The sequence below is a fragment of the Dromiciops gliroides genome, chromosome 4 (assembly GCF_019393635.1).
Source record: "Dromiciops gliroides isolate mDroGli1 chromosome 4, mDroGli1.pri, whole genome shotgun sequence".
NCBI lineage: Eukaryota > Metazoa > Chordata > Mammalia > Microbiotheria > Microbiotheriidae > Dromiciops > Dromiciops gliroides.
Window position 1 is genome coordinate 210,182,613 of NC_057864.1, and position 17,998 is coordinate 210,200,610.

Consider the following 17,998-nt stretch of genomic DNA (forward strand, 5'->3'; position numbering starts at 1 on the left):
CAGATCAGAAGGAGCTATGATCAATTGAATTTTATCTAGCTGGAAAATTCAAACTAATTATAACTTTAAAGAACAAAGGTAAGCTTTAGAATAGGAACTCGCTCTCAACCTGGCAGGGGAGAGAAGGAGGAGGGAGGGAGGTAGTAAAGGAGGGGGGAAAGGGAGAGAGGGAGGGAGGAACAGAGAGAGAGAGAGAGAGAGACAGAAGAGACAGAGAGACAGAGACAGACAGAGAGGCACACAGAGAGAGACAAAGAAAGAAAGACACAGAGAGAATCATTATCATTCTTGGCCTAATCTAGTAGTCACTGTCTCTTGTCTCAGCCCCACGTATCTTCATAGATTAGAGCCTTTATCATAGTATCCTTCCCACAATCAGAAAAGGAAACCCGAACAGCCTACTTTCCACAAAGGCATTCAGTCTGAAACCTCTGGGTCCAATTTTCACAGTTTGCATGATTTTTTTCCTCCAGGACAAAAGGAAAACACTAAGAGTAGCAGGCTCTCTTCTGTCTATGAATCATAGTAAGCTCCCAAAAGTTTCCATTCCAACCAGCAGAACTTCATCCTCATTGGACATTTTTCTTTGTCACAGAAAGGTTCCAGAGGTTACAGTAATTTGCCTGTTTCATTTGGAGGGATTTAAGAGTTATTTCCCACAGCTTAAATGTAGATGACTCCTAAATCTTTATCTTTAGCCCTTAGTTCTCCCCAGTCCTTGATGTCTGTCTGTGATTGCCAGTCTTTACCTGGTTGCCCTGTCAGCCCTTCTGCCTCATGTCCAAACCTGAGCTGACAATCCAGAGTTGTTATTCGTGAGTCATTTTTAGTTGTGTCCAGCTCTTTGTGACCGTATTTGGTGTTTTCTTAGCAAAGATATTGGAGTGGTTTCCTATTTCCTTCTCCAGCTTATTTTACAGCTCAGGCAACTGAGGCAAAAAGGGCTAAGTGATTTTGCCTAGAGTAATCCAGCTAGTGTCTGAGGCCAGATTTGAACTCAGGAAGATGGGTCTTCCTGACTCCAGGTAGGGTGCTCTATCTGTTGTGCCCCCTAACAATCCCCGCTTCTTCCTAAATAAACTTTTCTCTAACTTCCCTATTTCAGTTAATGATATCAATGACATCCTAATCTGGAATCTGTCAATTCTTAATTCCTTACTCTCTGTTACTTTCCATATCTAGTCAGTTACCAGGAACTGTCATTGCCACCACCACCTGGGGAAAGACCTTAGCTGAAAAAGGGCAAGGTCAGCTATTACATCCTGGGCCATCACCAGTTCTCTTGACTTTTGTCTTGCCACTGGACTCCTATGACTCTGAAGCTGATGACTTTGCAAAGCTCTGCCTCACTTAAATCCAATTTATGCCCAAGTCAAGACATCACCCTCATAATGTCATTGGTCCTCTGGGAGAACAAAGGACAAACAACAACAACAACAAGATCAACATCATCTTCCATGTCCTCTTAGACCCTTTTTCTTCCTCCTTTTCCATCTTCTTCCTCTTTTCCCTCTCCCAAAATGAGGAGAGCATTTTTACCCTTCTATTTTCTTTGCTTTTCCCCCCTTTATTTTGTCTCTTGTCCTTTTCACCTCCTTCCTTCTTTTTTCCTCTTCCTCTCCCCTCCTTTCAATTTTCTCCTCTGTCTCTTCCTCCTTCCCTCTCCCACACTCACTCTGTCCTGTCCTGCACCACTGATGCCCTGCTTCAGGTCTTCATTACCAGTGAACTTCATGTATCTCCCCCTTCAAATCATCCTATGTATTTCTCGTAGAAAAACCTTCCTAAAGCATAGCTGTGGTTAAATTATTCACCTGCCTCTCAACCTTTTGTGTGCATGTGTGTCATTGATCCATTTGGCTGTCTTGTAATGCCTATGAACTCCTTTTTCAAAATATTTTAAGTGCATAAAATAAAATATGGAGACTTACAAGGGAAACCAGTTGTCAATTTATTATCACTATTTTTAAAGTTCCCAGACCCTAGGTTAAGAACTTTTGGTTTATAGAATAATATCTAAATTATTTAACTTGGTATTCAAGGTCTTCCAAAATCAGGCTCCCACCTCCTATTGCAGTCTTCTCTTTACCCTCTTATATGAATCCTCTGCTCTAGCTAAGCTGCTTTCTTCACCATTGATTCACCACTATATTTAATTTGCATTTTTTTTTACCCATGTACTTTTCATATGTACTATTATTTCCATCTAAAATGACCTCCTCATTATTATTATTATATAATATTATACAATATAACATTATACAATAATGATGATAATAACTACCATTCATATAGCACTTTAAGTTTTGCAAAATGCTCTATATCCATTATCTCACAGCAGCCTTGAGAGGTAACTACTTCTAACCCTGAAATAATCAGTAGAAGAAAAGGGAATAGAAAAAGATGATTGCACATGAAACTGCAAAACTATTATGCTATTTTAAATTAAACTTGCTATTCTTTTCAAATATATAATAAATTTATCATGTAAATTTATTTTTTCACCTTTTTTCTTCCCTTTCCCACCCCCACCCTGCTTTAGAACTGACTACCATTAGATACAAATATGTGTATACATATAGACATATAAATGCATAGATATGCACAAATAAACATATATGTATATATGTATGTGTACATACATACATACATACATATATATATTTCTATACACACTTCTATTTATCAGCTCTTTCTCTAAATGCAGAGAGTGTCTTCCTTCATAGGTCCTTTGTAGTTATTTTGGGTATTTATGATAGTCAAAAAGACAGTTGACCAAAGTTGTTCTTAAAACAATATTGCTCTTACTATATACTATGTTCTCTTGGTTCTGCTCATTTTGCTCTTCATTAATTTGTGGAAGGTTATCCATGTATTTCTAAGATCATCGAGTTCATAATTTCTTATAGTACAGTAGTATTCATCAAAATCATAAGACAATAGAATTAAGGGAAATTAGGAAAGGACTCTGGTAGAAGGTATGATTTTAGCCAAACCTCTTTGGAAGCAAAGGGAGCCAGGAGATAGAGATGGGGAGGGAGAACATTGAAAACATGGAGGACAGCCAGTGAAAATTCCTGGAGTCAGGAGATGGACTGTCTTGTTCAAGGAAGAGCAAGACAGACTAGTGCAATTAGATCAAAGATCATGTATATAGGGTTTGAAGGGGGGAGATCGGGAGTATAAGATGTAAGAAGACTGGAAAGGTGGGAGCAGCTTGTGCACAGATTTGGATGACAAATAGAGGGTTTTATATTAGATTGTGGAAGTGATTGGAAGTGAGTATGGAATAACATGGCCATACCTATGCTTTAGGAAGGTCACTTTGACAGCTGATTGGAGGATTAACTAAAGTGTGGAGAGGTTGGTGACATGGAACCAACCAAAAATAGCCTGTTGGTTAATAATAATAATAACAATAACAACAACAACAACAACAACAATAATAATAATAATCCATGTATATGGTGATGGGAGCCTGCACCAGGGCAGTGGCAGTGTCAGAAGAGAGAACGAGGCATATTTGAGAGATGTTACAAAGGCAAAATCAACAGGTCTTGGCAACTCTCATGTCAGATGGGAGTGAGATGTTATAGATAACACTTGGGTTTTAAGCCTGTGACACTAGAAAGATGCTAGTGCTCACAACAGGGAATAACCAGGAAGTTTGGAAAGGTGGAGAGTTTGGAGAGAAAAAACACATTCAGTTTTGGGCATATTGAGTTTAAGATGTTTATAAGACAGCCAATTCAAAATGTCCAGTTGTCAGTGGTCTGGAGACCAACAGAGAGTTTAGGGCCAGTAAGTAGATCTGAGAATCATCAGCAAGGTAATAATAATTGAATCCATGGGAAATGATGAGATCACCAAGTAAAATAGTATGGAAAGAGAAGAGAAGAGGGTTCAGGACAGAGTTCTGTGGGATGTCCAAGGTTAGTTGATGGATCCTAGAATGAAGATCTAGCAAAATACACTGAGTAGAGATCAGACAGGTAGGAGCAAAGAGTGGTGTCAAGAGAGTATCAAGAAGAGGGTGATGAATAGTGTCAACTTGTTCACTCTTATGTGGCCGAAATTCCGAAAATAAAATTAAAACCAAGATAGTGCCTGACTCCAAATCCACAGCTCTTATACTATGCCTCACTGCTTGACTTCAGACTCCTTCATAAACCCTACTTCCTCCCAAAACAAGATGATGATTGATCTATGGTATAATCTGGGTTCTGCATATTCTTCATTCTTCCTTTTGGATTTCTTCATTTCCTTTGAAATTCTAGATCTTTTGTTCTAGATACATTTTAAAGTATTTTGTATAGATTTATAGAGTAACCCTTCATTAATTCGACATGGCACTAATTCTTTAAATTAATTCAGGTAATATAATTTTTTATCATGTTGCCCTGGCCCGGCCATTGGCACTAAATTTGACTATTTATTTAAATTGTTCTTAATTTTACTGAATGGTTTTTTGTGATTTTCAAGTTGGTATTTTGAAAGGGATTTCCTCCTGGATTATTATTTCCTCCTGGATTTTGTTATTATTCTTAGAAATGCCATTGATTTTATGGTTGTATTCTGCTACTTGCTAAAGCTATTTTTTCTCTTTTCTTTTCTTTCTTTCTTTCTTTCTTTTTTTTTTGCTGAAGCTATTAATTGATTAGTTTCTTTGCTGAATTTTTGGGATTTACTCTTTAGCTAGAGGAATGATTTTGTCTCCTCTTTGCCTAGATTGTAAGCTTTTTGTATCTCCAGTGCTGAGGACAGTGAATGACACATAGTAGGCACTTAATAATTGTGTACTGATTAATATGCTTATGTATTTAATTGCTATTGCTAGCATTTTCTAAGCTGTCAAGTAATAGCAGGCAATGGAGGCATCCTTGTTTTATTCCTTTACTGAAATTGGTTAAATTTCTAGTGCTTACCTCATTGCAGATAATGCTAGCTAATTTTAGGTATGTACTTTTAAAAATCATATTAAAATTATCCTTTAGTTCATGCCATTAAAGTTAATGAAGCTATTCTTGAGAATGGATTGGCTTATAGAACTAAGGCTCAAATCATTGAAATAGTTTTTCAGTCATTCAAGTAAAAAACAACAACAAAAGCAATGCTGAAAGAGTTTGGACAAGGTGTAACACCATGGAAGCTAGGAATCTATGTTCAACTGAAATAGTGTTATATCCTACTGAATATCTTTTCCATTTTTCTGGTTAAGTAAAACTTTTGTTAATTGTAAGATAGTCTTCATGTATCTCATTTCATTCCATTCCCAAGATGGAATCACCAGACATACTAGTTAGTTTAGATCCAGAATATGGTCTTATGCTTTGAAAAGATTTTTAAGTAAGTGTTGTGTTTTGTTAAAACCTTTTTCTGCGTTCATTGATATAATCATGTATTTTTATTTCAATTAGGTTAATTATGCTAGTTATTTTTCTAATTTTGAGCCATCATTGCTTTCCTAATATAAATCCAAATTGCTCATATTTAAGCTTTTTGGTCGCATTGATGAAGACTTTATACCAAGATTTAAAAAAAATCAGAAAATCATCATAATATTCATTATTGCTATTTGTTATAATTCTCTCCCTCCCTCCCTCCCTCCCTCCCTCCCTCCCTCCCTCTCTCTCTCTCTCTCTCTCTCTCTCTCTCCCTCTCTCCTCTCTCTCTCTCTCTCTCTCTCTCTCTCTCTCTCTCTCTCTCTCTCTCTCTCCCCCCCTCTCCCTCTCCCTCTCCCTCTCCCTCTCCCTCCCTCCCTATGCTTTACCACTCTTTGCTTTTAGGTCCTAATATAAGTATTACATGAATGCTACACAAAAAAGTATTATAGAAATTCAGAAGAAGATGAAACTCAGTATGATGCTTTAAACTTGCAGTATGTTATGCTTAATCAAGTCACTTAAACTCTAAACACTATGGTTGTCTTTTCTGTAGGAAGTTGGATTAAAGGTTTTTGAAAGCCCTTTTCTAGTTCAAAGTCTTATGATTTCAGACTTCTTTACCTACTGATGTTTATAATTCATTAACAGTAAAAAGCTGTTACTTGGTTTTGAAGGAGATGGTTGCCCTAATGTTTTCTAAGATATGTAGGTTTGCTTTTAATCAGCCAATATCCAACACAAATGAGTAGACTTTAATTTTATGCAACATTCTGTTCACATTTTGAAATTTGGTAATCCACAAATATTGGTTGATTGAACTATATTACAGACATTTGGTAATCTGTTTGAGGACTTTTAGCTCATCAAAACAATGTTGAGCTTAGCAAAGTGTTTATGATTTTTGGACTTGGTCAGATTTAGTTATATCATGCTTTGTAAAAGAATCAATAAGCATTTATTCAGTGCCTACTATATTCTAGGCACTGTACTAAGCACAGGGGATAAAAAAAGAAGCAAAAGATTGTTCCTGCCCTCATGGAGCTTACAATCTAATGGGGGAAATAACATGCAAATGAACACACACACACACACACACACACACACACACCCCAAGCTATATACAGGATAAATAGGAAACAATAGAGGGAAGTCACTGGAATTAAGAGGAGTTGGGCAAGACTTTCTATAGAAGATGGTATTTTGTTTGGAACTTAGAGGAAGCCACAGAGGTCACTAGTCAGAGAAGAGAAGGGATAATGTTTCAGATATGGGGGACAGCCAGAGAAAATGCCTAGAGCTGAGACACAGACTGTTTTGTTCATGGAACAGCTAGTATGTCAGTGTCACTGGATGAGTATATGTTAGAGAATATGGTATAAGAAAATGATGTGTAAGAGGGTTCTAGGTTATCAAGGACTTTGAATGCCAAAGGAGCATTTAGAATTTGATCCTGGTGGCAATAAGAAGCCACTGGAACTTATTTAGTAGGAATGTGACATGATCAGACCTGTGCTTTAGAAAATCATTTTAGTGGCTGAATGGAGGTTAGATTGGATTAGGGAAAGACTTGAGGCAGGTAGCCCTACTAGCAAGCTACTGAAATAATCAAAGTATGAATTGATGAGGGCTTACATTAGACTAGTGGCAATGTCAGAGGAGAAAAGGGGAATTATTAGAGTGATGTTGGAAAGATGAAATCTAAAGCCTTGGCAATAACTTAGATGTGGACCATGGGAGATAGTAAGGAATCCAGGATGACTTCAGGTTGTGAGCCTTAGGGATGAGGAGGATGGTGTTGTTCTCTACATTAATAGAGAATGTAAAGATGAGTGAGTTTTAGGGAAGAAGATAATGAGTTCAGTTTTGGACATATTAAATTTAAGATGTCTACTGGACATTCATTTCAAGATATCTGAAATCTGGAGATATCAGATTAGATTATCATTGAAGCAGGAAAGATCGATTTGAGAATCATCAGCATAGAGATGGCAATTTCATCCATGGGAGCTGATGAGATTACTAAATGAAGTAGAATAGAGGGAGAAGAGAAGAAGGCCCAGGAAAGAACCCCACCCCTATACTTAGATGGTGTGATCTGAAAGAGGACCTAGCAAAGGAGACAGAGAAGAAGCAGTCAGAGAGGTAGGAGGAAAACCAGGAGAGAATGGTGTCCTAAAAACTGAGAAAGAAGAGAGTATCAAGGAAGAGAGAATGATCAACAGTGTCAAAGGCTACCAAGAGGTTGAGAATGAGGATTGAGAAAATGCAATTGGACTTGTCAACTAAAATCATTAGTAACTTTTGAGGGAGCAGTTTTGATAGAATGATAAGGTTGGAAGCTAGATTGTTAGGGATTAAGAAGACAGTGAGAGGAGAGAAAGGGTGAGGGACAGAGGGAGGTTGTGTCATTGAGGGGGAGTCAGGTTTTAGTAAGAGGTAGTAGATGGAAAGAGTGAGAGAGGAATAGATTTAAGATGAAGTAAGTTTGTTGCCTATGTAACAGGCATTTCAGAGGGCACAGTGGAAGCAAGCCATCTGGAACAAGACATTGACAATAGGTAACCTATCAAGTCCTTTCTAACTTTGAGATTCTGCAAAGATGTTAGGTATCATTAAAAGAAAAAAAAATCCAGCTGTATTGTGAACTTTTAGTGTGCAGATTACTCCCACCCACCCACCCACCATTGAAGTTCTACAATCTCTGTGTAACTCATAGTCCTAGAAAGTTGCATAGGTTGTTGTGAGATTAAGTGACATCATTCCATATTTAGAATGTGTCAGAAGTAGAGCTTGTTATATTCCAAATCTAGCTTTCTATTCATTATGCAACTGATGCCCTTTGGAAGATAGCATGGAACATAACATTCTTCCATTTTATATTGTTGGGTTAGTGACAATGAATTCCTTAAGTGAGGAGGATAACTGTGTTATTTGTAATGTACGCGTGTTGTTTTGTTCTTCAATTGGTTGGGTCCATCATGTCCTACTCTCCATGACCCCATTTGGTGTTTTCTTGGCAAAGATACTGGAGTGGTTTGCCATTTCCTTCTCTAGCTCATTTTTACAGATGAGGAAACTGAGAGAAACAGAATTAAGTGACTTGGGGAGCAGCTAGGTGGAACAGTGGATAAAGCACCGGCCCTGGATTCAGGAGTGCCTGAGTTCAAATCCGGCCTCAGACACTTGACACTTACTAGCTGTGTGACCATGGGCAAGTCACTTAACCCCCACTGCCCCACAAAAAAAAATAATAATTAAGTGACTTGCCCAGCATCACACAGCTAGTAAATATCTAAGGCTGGATTTGAACTGAGGTCTTCCTGACTCCATGCCCAACACTATAGCCTGAGCCACTTAGCTACTATATTACAGGGTGTATAATACATACACAAATACATACATACACATATACCATATGTATATATACACATAGATATGTATATATATATATACATACCATATGTATATATGTGTATATACACATATACATAGAGAGAATGATAACAACTCACATTTACATAGCACTTGAAACTTTGCAAAGTTATATTCTCTAATTCCATCCTCAGAACAACCATTCAAGATATAGGTATAATTATTCTGTTTTTGTTTGTTTGGGGGCAGGACAATGAGGGATAAGTAACTTGCCCAGGGTCACACAGCTAGTTAAGTTTCAAGTGTCTGAGGCGGCATTTGAACTCAGGTCCTCCTGAATTCAGGGCTGGTGCTTTATCCACTACACCACCTAGCTGCCCTCTAGGTATAATTATTCTGAATTTGTTGGTGAAGAAACCAAGACTTTGATGTATTATCTAGCTTGTTTGTGGAAACAGATCTAGTGTTATAAAATCATTGAAGGTTAGAATTTATTGAAGATGATGAAGCATCTATATTTAATTTACTAGTGAATACTACAAGTCTTTGAATGAATGCCATGTGATTGCTTTTTTAAAGCATTCCATTTATAGTCAAATTAAATTTATTTGAGCAAGTGAGAACCTTCTCTAATTGTGATTTTGTTTTCTCCCTACCAGTTTGCTGTTTTGTTGTTCACAAGAGGTGCCATGAATTTGTCACTTTCTCTTGTCCGGGTGCAGATAAAGGACCTGACACTGATGTAAGTACATGTGGATGTCTGCTTGCTCACAGTGTCTTTGTCTAACAATTTTTACAATGTTTCTCTGGCCATTTTTGCATGGAATGGTGATAGATGGCATCCTCTCCTGGGAAACTTTCATATGTCATTAAGTTGTATCAAATAATAGGTTAATGACACTGAGTTCAAAGCCATGACTGTCATGTTTATTGTTGCATAGGTTACTATGAAAAGTTTGTCCTACTCTATGAAATGCATGTTATTTCCCCTGTAAACATATTGATGAGTCATAAACGGAACATAAATCTGGCTTCATTTCACTTCAAATGGCTTATTGAATAATGAGTCTTTTATTGCACTCTACTGATGTAATAAAATGTTGCTTGTTTTTTCCTGTGATGCTTGATGCCTTTTCATTATGCATTATGAATTCCCCTGTTGGATAAAATAATTTAACATCTGTTTAGAAGAACAATACTTAGAGAAGTTTTTTTTTGTCTGAACATATAATGTAGTTTATTTATGCCCTAATTCTACTCTGTCTTTACCCTTCTCTCCTTGCATTTCTCAGTTGTTCTAGAAATGGGATATATTAGTCAAAATATAAAAATACATGGGGAATATTAACATCTAAAATGCATTTAGAGAAAGAGGATAAAAATGAAAGTGATAGAATGGATTTAAGGATTTTTTTTTAAATAAGAGGGGCTACAATATTATTCCACTCATTCCTCTCTCAAGTCCCTGAACTGGCATTAGTTAGCATAACGGAAGGTTGGAAAAGATGAGATGGAAAAGGCTACTGAAAACTCATTGGAAGATGAATCCTTGGAGATTCTTGTCTATATCCTTCCATAAATCCTCCATAAAACATGTACATATGTTACTATGAGATATCCCTCTGTCACTGGATCATGGGTATTTATTTTGTGATATCAAATTTTTGACAAGTCAGAACCCAACACACAAAAGATTCTTAAATGCCTAGTCTCTTATTTCCATTCACTTTCTTTGCTTGAAAAAAATAGCTTGATAATCTCTTCTGTTTGAAATATTTACTTCAAGTATTTATTTGGACTATGTGGTTGAAATGAATTCTTCTATTGGCATTTGTTCCTCTCAAATCTTCACTACTTTTTTTCAATAATCTTTTCATTCTAGTTTTGGCTATTTTTTGGAGGGGGGTAAGGCAATTGGAGTTAAATAACTTGCTCATGGTCACACAGCTGGTAAGGGTCAAGTGTCTGAGACTGGATTTGAACTCAGGTCCTCCTGACTACAGGGCCGGTGCTCTATCCACTGTGCCACCTAGCTGCCCCTAATTGTTTTTCAAAAGAAGGAATTTTTCTGTGGGATTTGGGTCCTTTCTGCCTTGTTTTCCCCCACATAAGCAATAACAGAAGTTAATGGTGACCTGTTGGGAAGGGAGATACAATATTCAATAAATGGACTAATAGTCTTGTCCATAGCTAGTCTCATTTTTGGCCTTTTTTCTATACATCTTCTTTTTCCTTCCCTGTTTTATGCTAAACAATCTCAGTTTGAGGGCTTAGGAGAAGAATTAGTAGGAATTTATCCTACAACATCCTTTTACATGCCTATATCTATTTTACCCCTTTGGTTTTTATCTGACCCAAAACATTATGGGATGATAATTTCCTTTTTTTTTGGTCTTTTCTTCCTCTTATTTTTCTTATCCTTTTCTCTATCCTTTTTTATCTCCTTTCCCTATCCTTTTATCATTTCACTTGTTTTTTCTCCCTTACACTGGGAATGTATAGTAGCAATGGTCATAATGGGAGAGCAAAGAGGGAAAGAAGTAGATATTTTTTACTGGATTTATTTCAATCCCCTTCTTTCCATCTCCTTCAAACACTTCTTAGTTTTTAAAATAATACTTAACTAAAAATGGAAATCTATTATCCAATTCTTTGAACCATCTGTGTTCTTCTTGTCTTAATCATTCATTCATTTAACAAGCATTTATTAAGTGCACAAGATATGTCAGGCACTTTGCTAGGAATTGAGAATACAAAAATAAAAAAGGAAATACTTTATGCCTTTTAAGGAGTTTACATGCTATTGGGAAATACTCTATGTACATAGAAAAATACATTAAAAATACAAACAAGTGACTTTCTAATGGGAAGGTGGAAAGGATTGGAATCAAGATGGGATTTCTGTAGAAGGTAGTACCTGAACTGATAATATTTGAAAGAAGCTAGGCAATCTACTGAATATAAGAAATGAGGGGATTGAAAAGATGACAATATCTGAGGTTGCAAACCTGGTGGCCTGGAAGAATGATGGTACCTTCAACAGAAATGGGGAAGTTAGGGAAAAGGGAGAATTATGGGGTAGTTGGAAGAGAATGAGTTCTCTTTTCACTATTTTAAAGGGTTCTATCATATCTCTCTGTGGTTTTGAAATCATTCTTTTTTTGTTTGTTTGTTTTTCTGGGACAATGAGGGTTAAGTGACTTGCCCAGAGTCACACAGCTAGTAAGTGTCAAGTGTCTGAGGCCGGATTTGAGTTCAGGACCTCCTGAATCCAGGGCCAGTGTTTTATCCACTGCACCATCTGGCTGCCCCCTGAAATAATTTTTAATTGTAGAACTTAAAATTGGATATAAGGATAATAAAAATTAGAATGGTATCAAATAAAATTGGGAGATATTTTGTGGTCTTTGGTTCTGACATGTTCTTTTCTTATTTCTCAATTGTTTTCAAGGGCTTTTTAAAGAATCTTAATAAAACAGTAAATGGATGGTGGTGAACACTGTCATGCTTACATTTTAATATTCTTCAAAAAGAAGCTGATAGCAATCTTTATATCAGAGAAAATTACTTCATATGTTGAAATGTGCAAAGAATCAGCTAGTCTTATCTGTCATACGGTGGAGCTGGCGTCTTTTTTTTTTAATAAAAGTATTTTATTATTTTCCAGCTACATGTAGAAATAGTTTTCAACATTTGTTTATATAAGATTTATAATTTCAAAATTTTCTCCCTCTCCCCCCTCCCATAGACAGCAGGTAATCTGATATAGGTTATATATACATAATAACATTAAACATATTTCTGCATTAGTCATGTTATAAGAGAAGAATCAGAGTGCTGGCATCTTCTTTTTTTGTTTGTTTTTGTTTTTGTTTTTGAGAGGCAATGGCGGTTAAATGACTTGCCCAGGGTCACACAGCTAGTAAGTGTTAAGTGTCTGAGGCCGGCTTTGAACTCAGGTCCTCCTGAATCCAGGGCCAGTGCTCTATCCACTGCTCCACCTGCCTGCCCCAGGCATCTTCTTTTAAGGAGTAAAGTCTTTGCCTTTTGATCCTCTGAGTTAACAGGTATAGACTATTTACAATAAATGGATCATGCTTCTCTTTCTCTAACCGAACATTATTTTTACTTGTTGCTAGAGAGGAACAATTTTCTAAATATTTAGAGATGAGAGGTAATGAGGGATTTTTCTTCTTTTATCCTCTTCAGTTTAAAGCTGGAGAGGATCTTGGAGACCTTCTCATACACTCCACTCATTTTACAAGTTGGGAAACTGAAGCCCAGAGAAAATCAACATCTATGATTTGTGAAACCAATATGTCTTCTGCTTTTTATATGAAAATGATAGTTTTTATTTCTTTCTTTCAGTCAGTAGTTATTAAGTGCCTCCTATGTGCATAGCATAATGCTAGATATTGAAGGATACTTATCTTCATGGTAACTGCAATCAAACAAGTCAGGTTGGAAGACAAAATGCATACACATACAAAGTTAATGAGTATTAATATTTTGTATCGCAAGTAATCTTCCATCTAGCACTTATTACTTTAAAAAGTATTAAATGCGGGGCAGCTAGGTGGCACAGTGGATAGAGCACTGGCCCTGGAGTCAGGAGTACCTGAGTTCAAATCTGGTCTCAGACACTTAACACTTACTAGCTGTGGGACCCTGGGCAAGTCACTTAACCCCAATTGCCTCACTTAAAAAAAAATTTAAAAAAATAAAGTATTAAATGCTACAAAGTTATTTGGATAGGGATAGTCTTTTATTTATATTATTTCACTTGATCCTCCCACAATAGTAAATGTCATAAATCAGTCTATGATTAAAAGCCAAATGAGTGACAGAGGCAAAATGTGCTGAGTTCAAAGGGTAGAGATATTGGTTAAGGTAGAATTAAGAAATTTGGACTCGATTCTGTACTCTGGCGCTTAACTCAGTGATCCTAGGCAAGTAACTTAACCTTGACATGCCTCAGTTTCATCTGTAAAATGGAAATATGAATATCTAACTCACTATCTCATAGGTATATTGTAAGCAATATATAATTTAAACCTTAAAGTACTTTATAAGTATTGGGGTATTCTTCTTCTTAATTATACAATATTGTCTTGTAGAAATCACACCTGACTGAGTTAGAAGAGTGCTGATTTCCATTTATGTGGCTGAAACTTAATAGTTATAAGGCCATGAGCAAGCTATTGAACATTTCTGAATCTAGCTTCATTCGTAGGGATGATAGTCATTTCTTATAACCAAGAAGATAAAAGAAAGAGAATAAATGTTTAGTAAAGCCAATCATGTCTGACAATATATACCTTTTCATCCCCATTATTCCCAACTACTGTGAAGAAAGATATTCCCCCAAAAGTTAAAAAAGAAAGGTATTCCCATATTTCTTCTTTAGAGCTAAGCTTATTTATTATATGTGCTATGTTTTTTGTTTGGTTTTTTTGTTTTTGTTTGTTTTTGTTAAATCCATTCTCTAATTTGTGGGCATCTACTTTTTAAATTCTTTGCTACTTTATAAAAGTGCTACTCTAACTATTTCGGTTTATGTTCCTTCTTCAAAGCAGTAAGCTCTCTTGATCAATGCGAATAGGCACGTTAGGCAGTTTCTTATCATAATGCCAAATTGCTTTCTAGAATGGTTAAACAAATTTACAGCTTCGTAATGGTTTATTAATGTGTCATGCTTCTCACAATACCTTCACCATTTTCAATTTCCATCACTTGTTATCTTTGTCAATTCGCTAGGTGTGAAGTGAAACCCCAGATTTGTTTTGATTTGCATTCCTCTTTTTTTGGTTTGTTTTGTTTTTGGTTTTGCATTCCTCTTATTATTAGTCATTTGTGGCTATCTTTCTTATTTATTATTGTTAATAGTTTGCAACTTTTGAAAAGTTTTTGTATTATTAGTCACTTATTCATCAGGGTTTGACTTCTGGTCTTTATGTATTTTAAAATTTTTTTTACATATCTTGGATACCAGAGCCTATGGAAGGTATATGATATAGTTGTCTTTCCCAAATCAGATGATTCCTTTCTTAGTTTTATTGATTCTGTTAGTTCAAGACTTTTTCAATTTCATATAATAGGTACTTATCTTTTTTACTTTATTATTTATTTTTATATTTTGTAATTCTTTATATCCCTTATTAAGAATCCTTCCCTTAGTTATAGTTGTTTTTGTTCTCTCTTAATTGTTTTATGGTATGAATTAATTTTGAGTTTATTGTGATATATGATATTTTAGGTGTTGAAGTAAATTTAATTTTTCTAAATCATTCCAAATTCCCCAGCAGTTAGGGTATTCTTCCCCAACTCTTTTATATTTTTACATTTATTGAAGACAGAATTACTTAATTTGATTTTTTCCAGGCCATCTTTATTAGTTCATTCAATAAACATTTATTAGTGCTTATTATGTGCCAGATGTGTTTCTGAAATCTGGGATACAAAAAGAGGCAAAAGACAATCTCTGCCCTCTGCTTTTCTATTTTTTAACCAGTACAAAAATGGTTTTGATGATTACTAATTTGTAGTTACTTTGAATTCTCTTCCACTTTTATTTCTACTTTTTCCTCTACAGAGTCAAAATTTCTTTCTCCAAATGTCTTTTGTTGTTATATGGTCTTGTTCTATAATGTACCCACTTGATAATTTCATTGCTTATAGCACTAAAATCTTACAAATTAATTTAGGAAAATCATCATTTTGGTCATATTGGCATGACCTAGTCATGAGTAATGAATATTCCTTGAATTCGGTCATTATTTCACTTAAGAGTTTTTGTAGTTGTAGCTATTCAGGTCTAAAATATGTTTTGTTAGATTAACTTCCAAATATTTTATTCATTTTATAGTTATTTGAAATAAGACTTTCTTTTCTATCATTTCCTCTTGGATTTGTTATTCCTATATAGAAGTACTATTGAATTTTCTGAGTTTATTCTGTAATGACATATCACTAAAGGTACTATTTTCCTCAGGTTTTTTTTTTTATGATTCTCTGATGATTATTAAGTAAATCATAATATTGTTTTCCATTTGGTATAGTTTTGTCTCCTCTTTGCCTGTGTTTATGCCTTTAATTTCTTTTCTTGTCTTATGCTATCAATAACATTCCAACAACAGCAATAATAATTAGCATTTATTAATTCTTTTTTTTTTGTTTTGTTTTGGTGAGGCAATTGGGGCTAAGCGACTTGCCCAGAGTCACACAGCCAGCAAGTGTCAAGTGTCTGAGGCTGGATTTGAACTCAGGTCCTCCTGAATCCAGGGCCGGTGCTCTATCCACTGCGCCATCTAGTTGCCCCTCATTTATTAATTCTTAAACAGTTCCTCATTGTATTTCATTTGATTTGAACAATAAGGGAGGTGTTATTATCTAATTTTATAGATGAGGAAATGGAGGCTGAGAGAGGTCAGTTGACTATGATCACATAGCTAGAAAGTAACTGAAGATTTTGAATTCTGCTCTCTCTAAGTTCAAGTTCAGTGCTCTAATGGGGAAAATGAGCATCCTTGTTTTATTGTTGAATTTACTGGGAAAATTCTATTGTTTTCCATTACATACAATGCTATCTTTGAGTTTGTATGTAAACTTTAAAAATAATTTAAAAAATAAGGGCCTTAAGGGGGCAGCTAGGTGGCACAGTGGATAAAGCACCAGCCCTGGAGTCAGGAGGACCCGAGTTCAAATCCAGCCTCAGACACTTGCCACTTACTAGCTATGTGACCCTGGGCAAGTCACTTACCCTCATTGCCCTGCAAAAAAACAAAAACTAAAAAATAAGGTCCTTAATCTATGGATAGTATGGTTTGTTTTGTTTGTTTGTTTGTTTGTTTTTTGGTGAGGCAATTGGGGGTTAAGTGACTTGCCCAGGGTCATGCAACTAGTAATTGTTAAGTGTCTGAGGCTGGATTTGAACTCAGGTCCTCCTGAATCCAGGGCCGGTGCTCTATCCACTGCACCACCTAGCTGCCCCCTAGTATGTTTTTTTTTTTTAATGCAGGAATGACTTTTATACTTTGTGAAAGATTTTCTTTTTCTGCTTTAGAATGATTTTGGTTTTGATATGGTTAATTATGTTTCCTTAGTGTTGAGTCATCCTTATATTCTTGGTATAATTCCAACTTGATCATAGTGAATAATTTTTTGTTATTATTGATGTAGTCCTTAGGCCAGAATTTTATTTAAAATTTTTGAATTATTATTCATTAATGATATTGGTCTATAATTTCTCTTCCTTTGTTCTTTCCTGTTTTAGATATTAGGATCATATTTTTATCATAAAAGGAATTCTTGCTTCAATTTTTGAAGCTAATTTGTGTACTATGGATATTAATTTTTGAGGCCATAGACATTGAAGTAGGATATTTTCCATGTATGTCACACAGAATTGAGAGAATATAGGGCTAATTAACTTTTTCTTACACACAGATACTTTATCTCCCCCCCCCCTTTTTTTTGACACACTTAAAATTACTTTTATTATTTCCAGGGCAGAACATTGAGCCCAGATGTAATTAATATCTCATTTATTCATTGGAATTTGGCTTGAACTTACAGATACAGACAATGTGTCTTATCTATTTTTGTTTCTTGGATTTGTTTCTTGAGGAATTTGCAAGATTTTCAGCTTTGTTTCATAGAATAATTTTAGAATAATAAGAGTAGCTTTTCTGTGGGGGAAGAAAGCACACAAAAATTTACATGAAGATTTGGATAAAACTTGGTTTTTATACTTTATATTGCCTTCTATTAAGCATTTGGTGTTTCTGGCTTTTTCTTATCTGAACACACCTCAATTTCCTTGAAATATCTTTATTATAGTATCTTGATATTGTTTTTCTTAATATCTAATCTCCCCCTGTTTATGCAATGAACTCTTTGAATAAGGGACTTTTTTATTGTACAACTGTTGTTGTTTGTCCTTCATTCTTGAAAAGGACCGTGACATTGGGGTGATGTCATGACTTGCATTGAATTGGATTTAAGTGAGGAAGGGCTGTGCAGGGTCACCAACCTCACTCTCTTCTCCAGAGTCATCTGGGTCCAGTGGCAATAATAAAGTGAAATCTATATCTATATCTATCTATCTATCTATCTATCTATCTATCTATCTATCTATCTATCTATCTATCTATCTATCTATCTATCTATCTATCTATCTATCTATCTATCTATCTCTCTATCTCAGTATGACTGGAGATGGCCCCAGATGTTTTAAGGCAATT

The 17,998-nt window shown here is 35.5% G+C and overlaps 1 protein-coding gene across 1 annotated transcript in view; it reads left to right on the forward strand.

Annotated features, from left to right (window-relative positions):
* PRKCA (protein kinase C alpha) overlaps positions 1 to 17,998 on the forward strand; it is a 512,156-nt gene that overhangs the window by 203,548 nt on the left and 290,610 nt on the right. Inside the window, exon 3 of the mRNA XM_044000074.1 lies at positions 9,416 to 9,498. Coding sequence (XP_043856009.1) covers positions 9,416 to 9,498 — 83 coding nt within the window. The remainder of the gene's footprint in view (positions 1 to 9,415; positions 9,499 to 17,998) is intronic.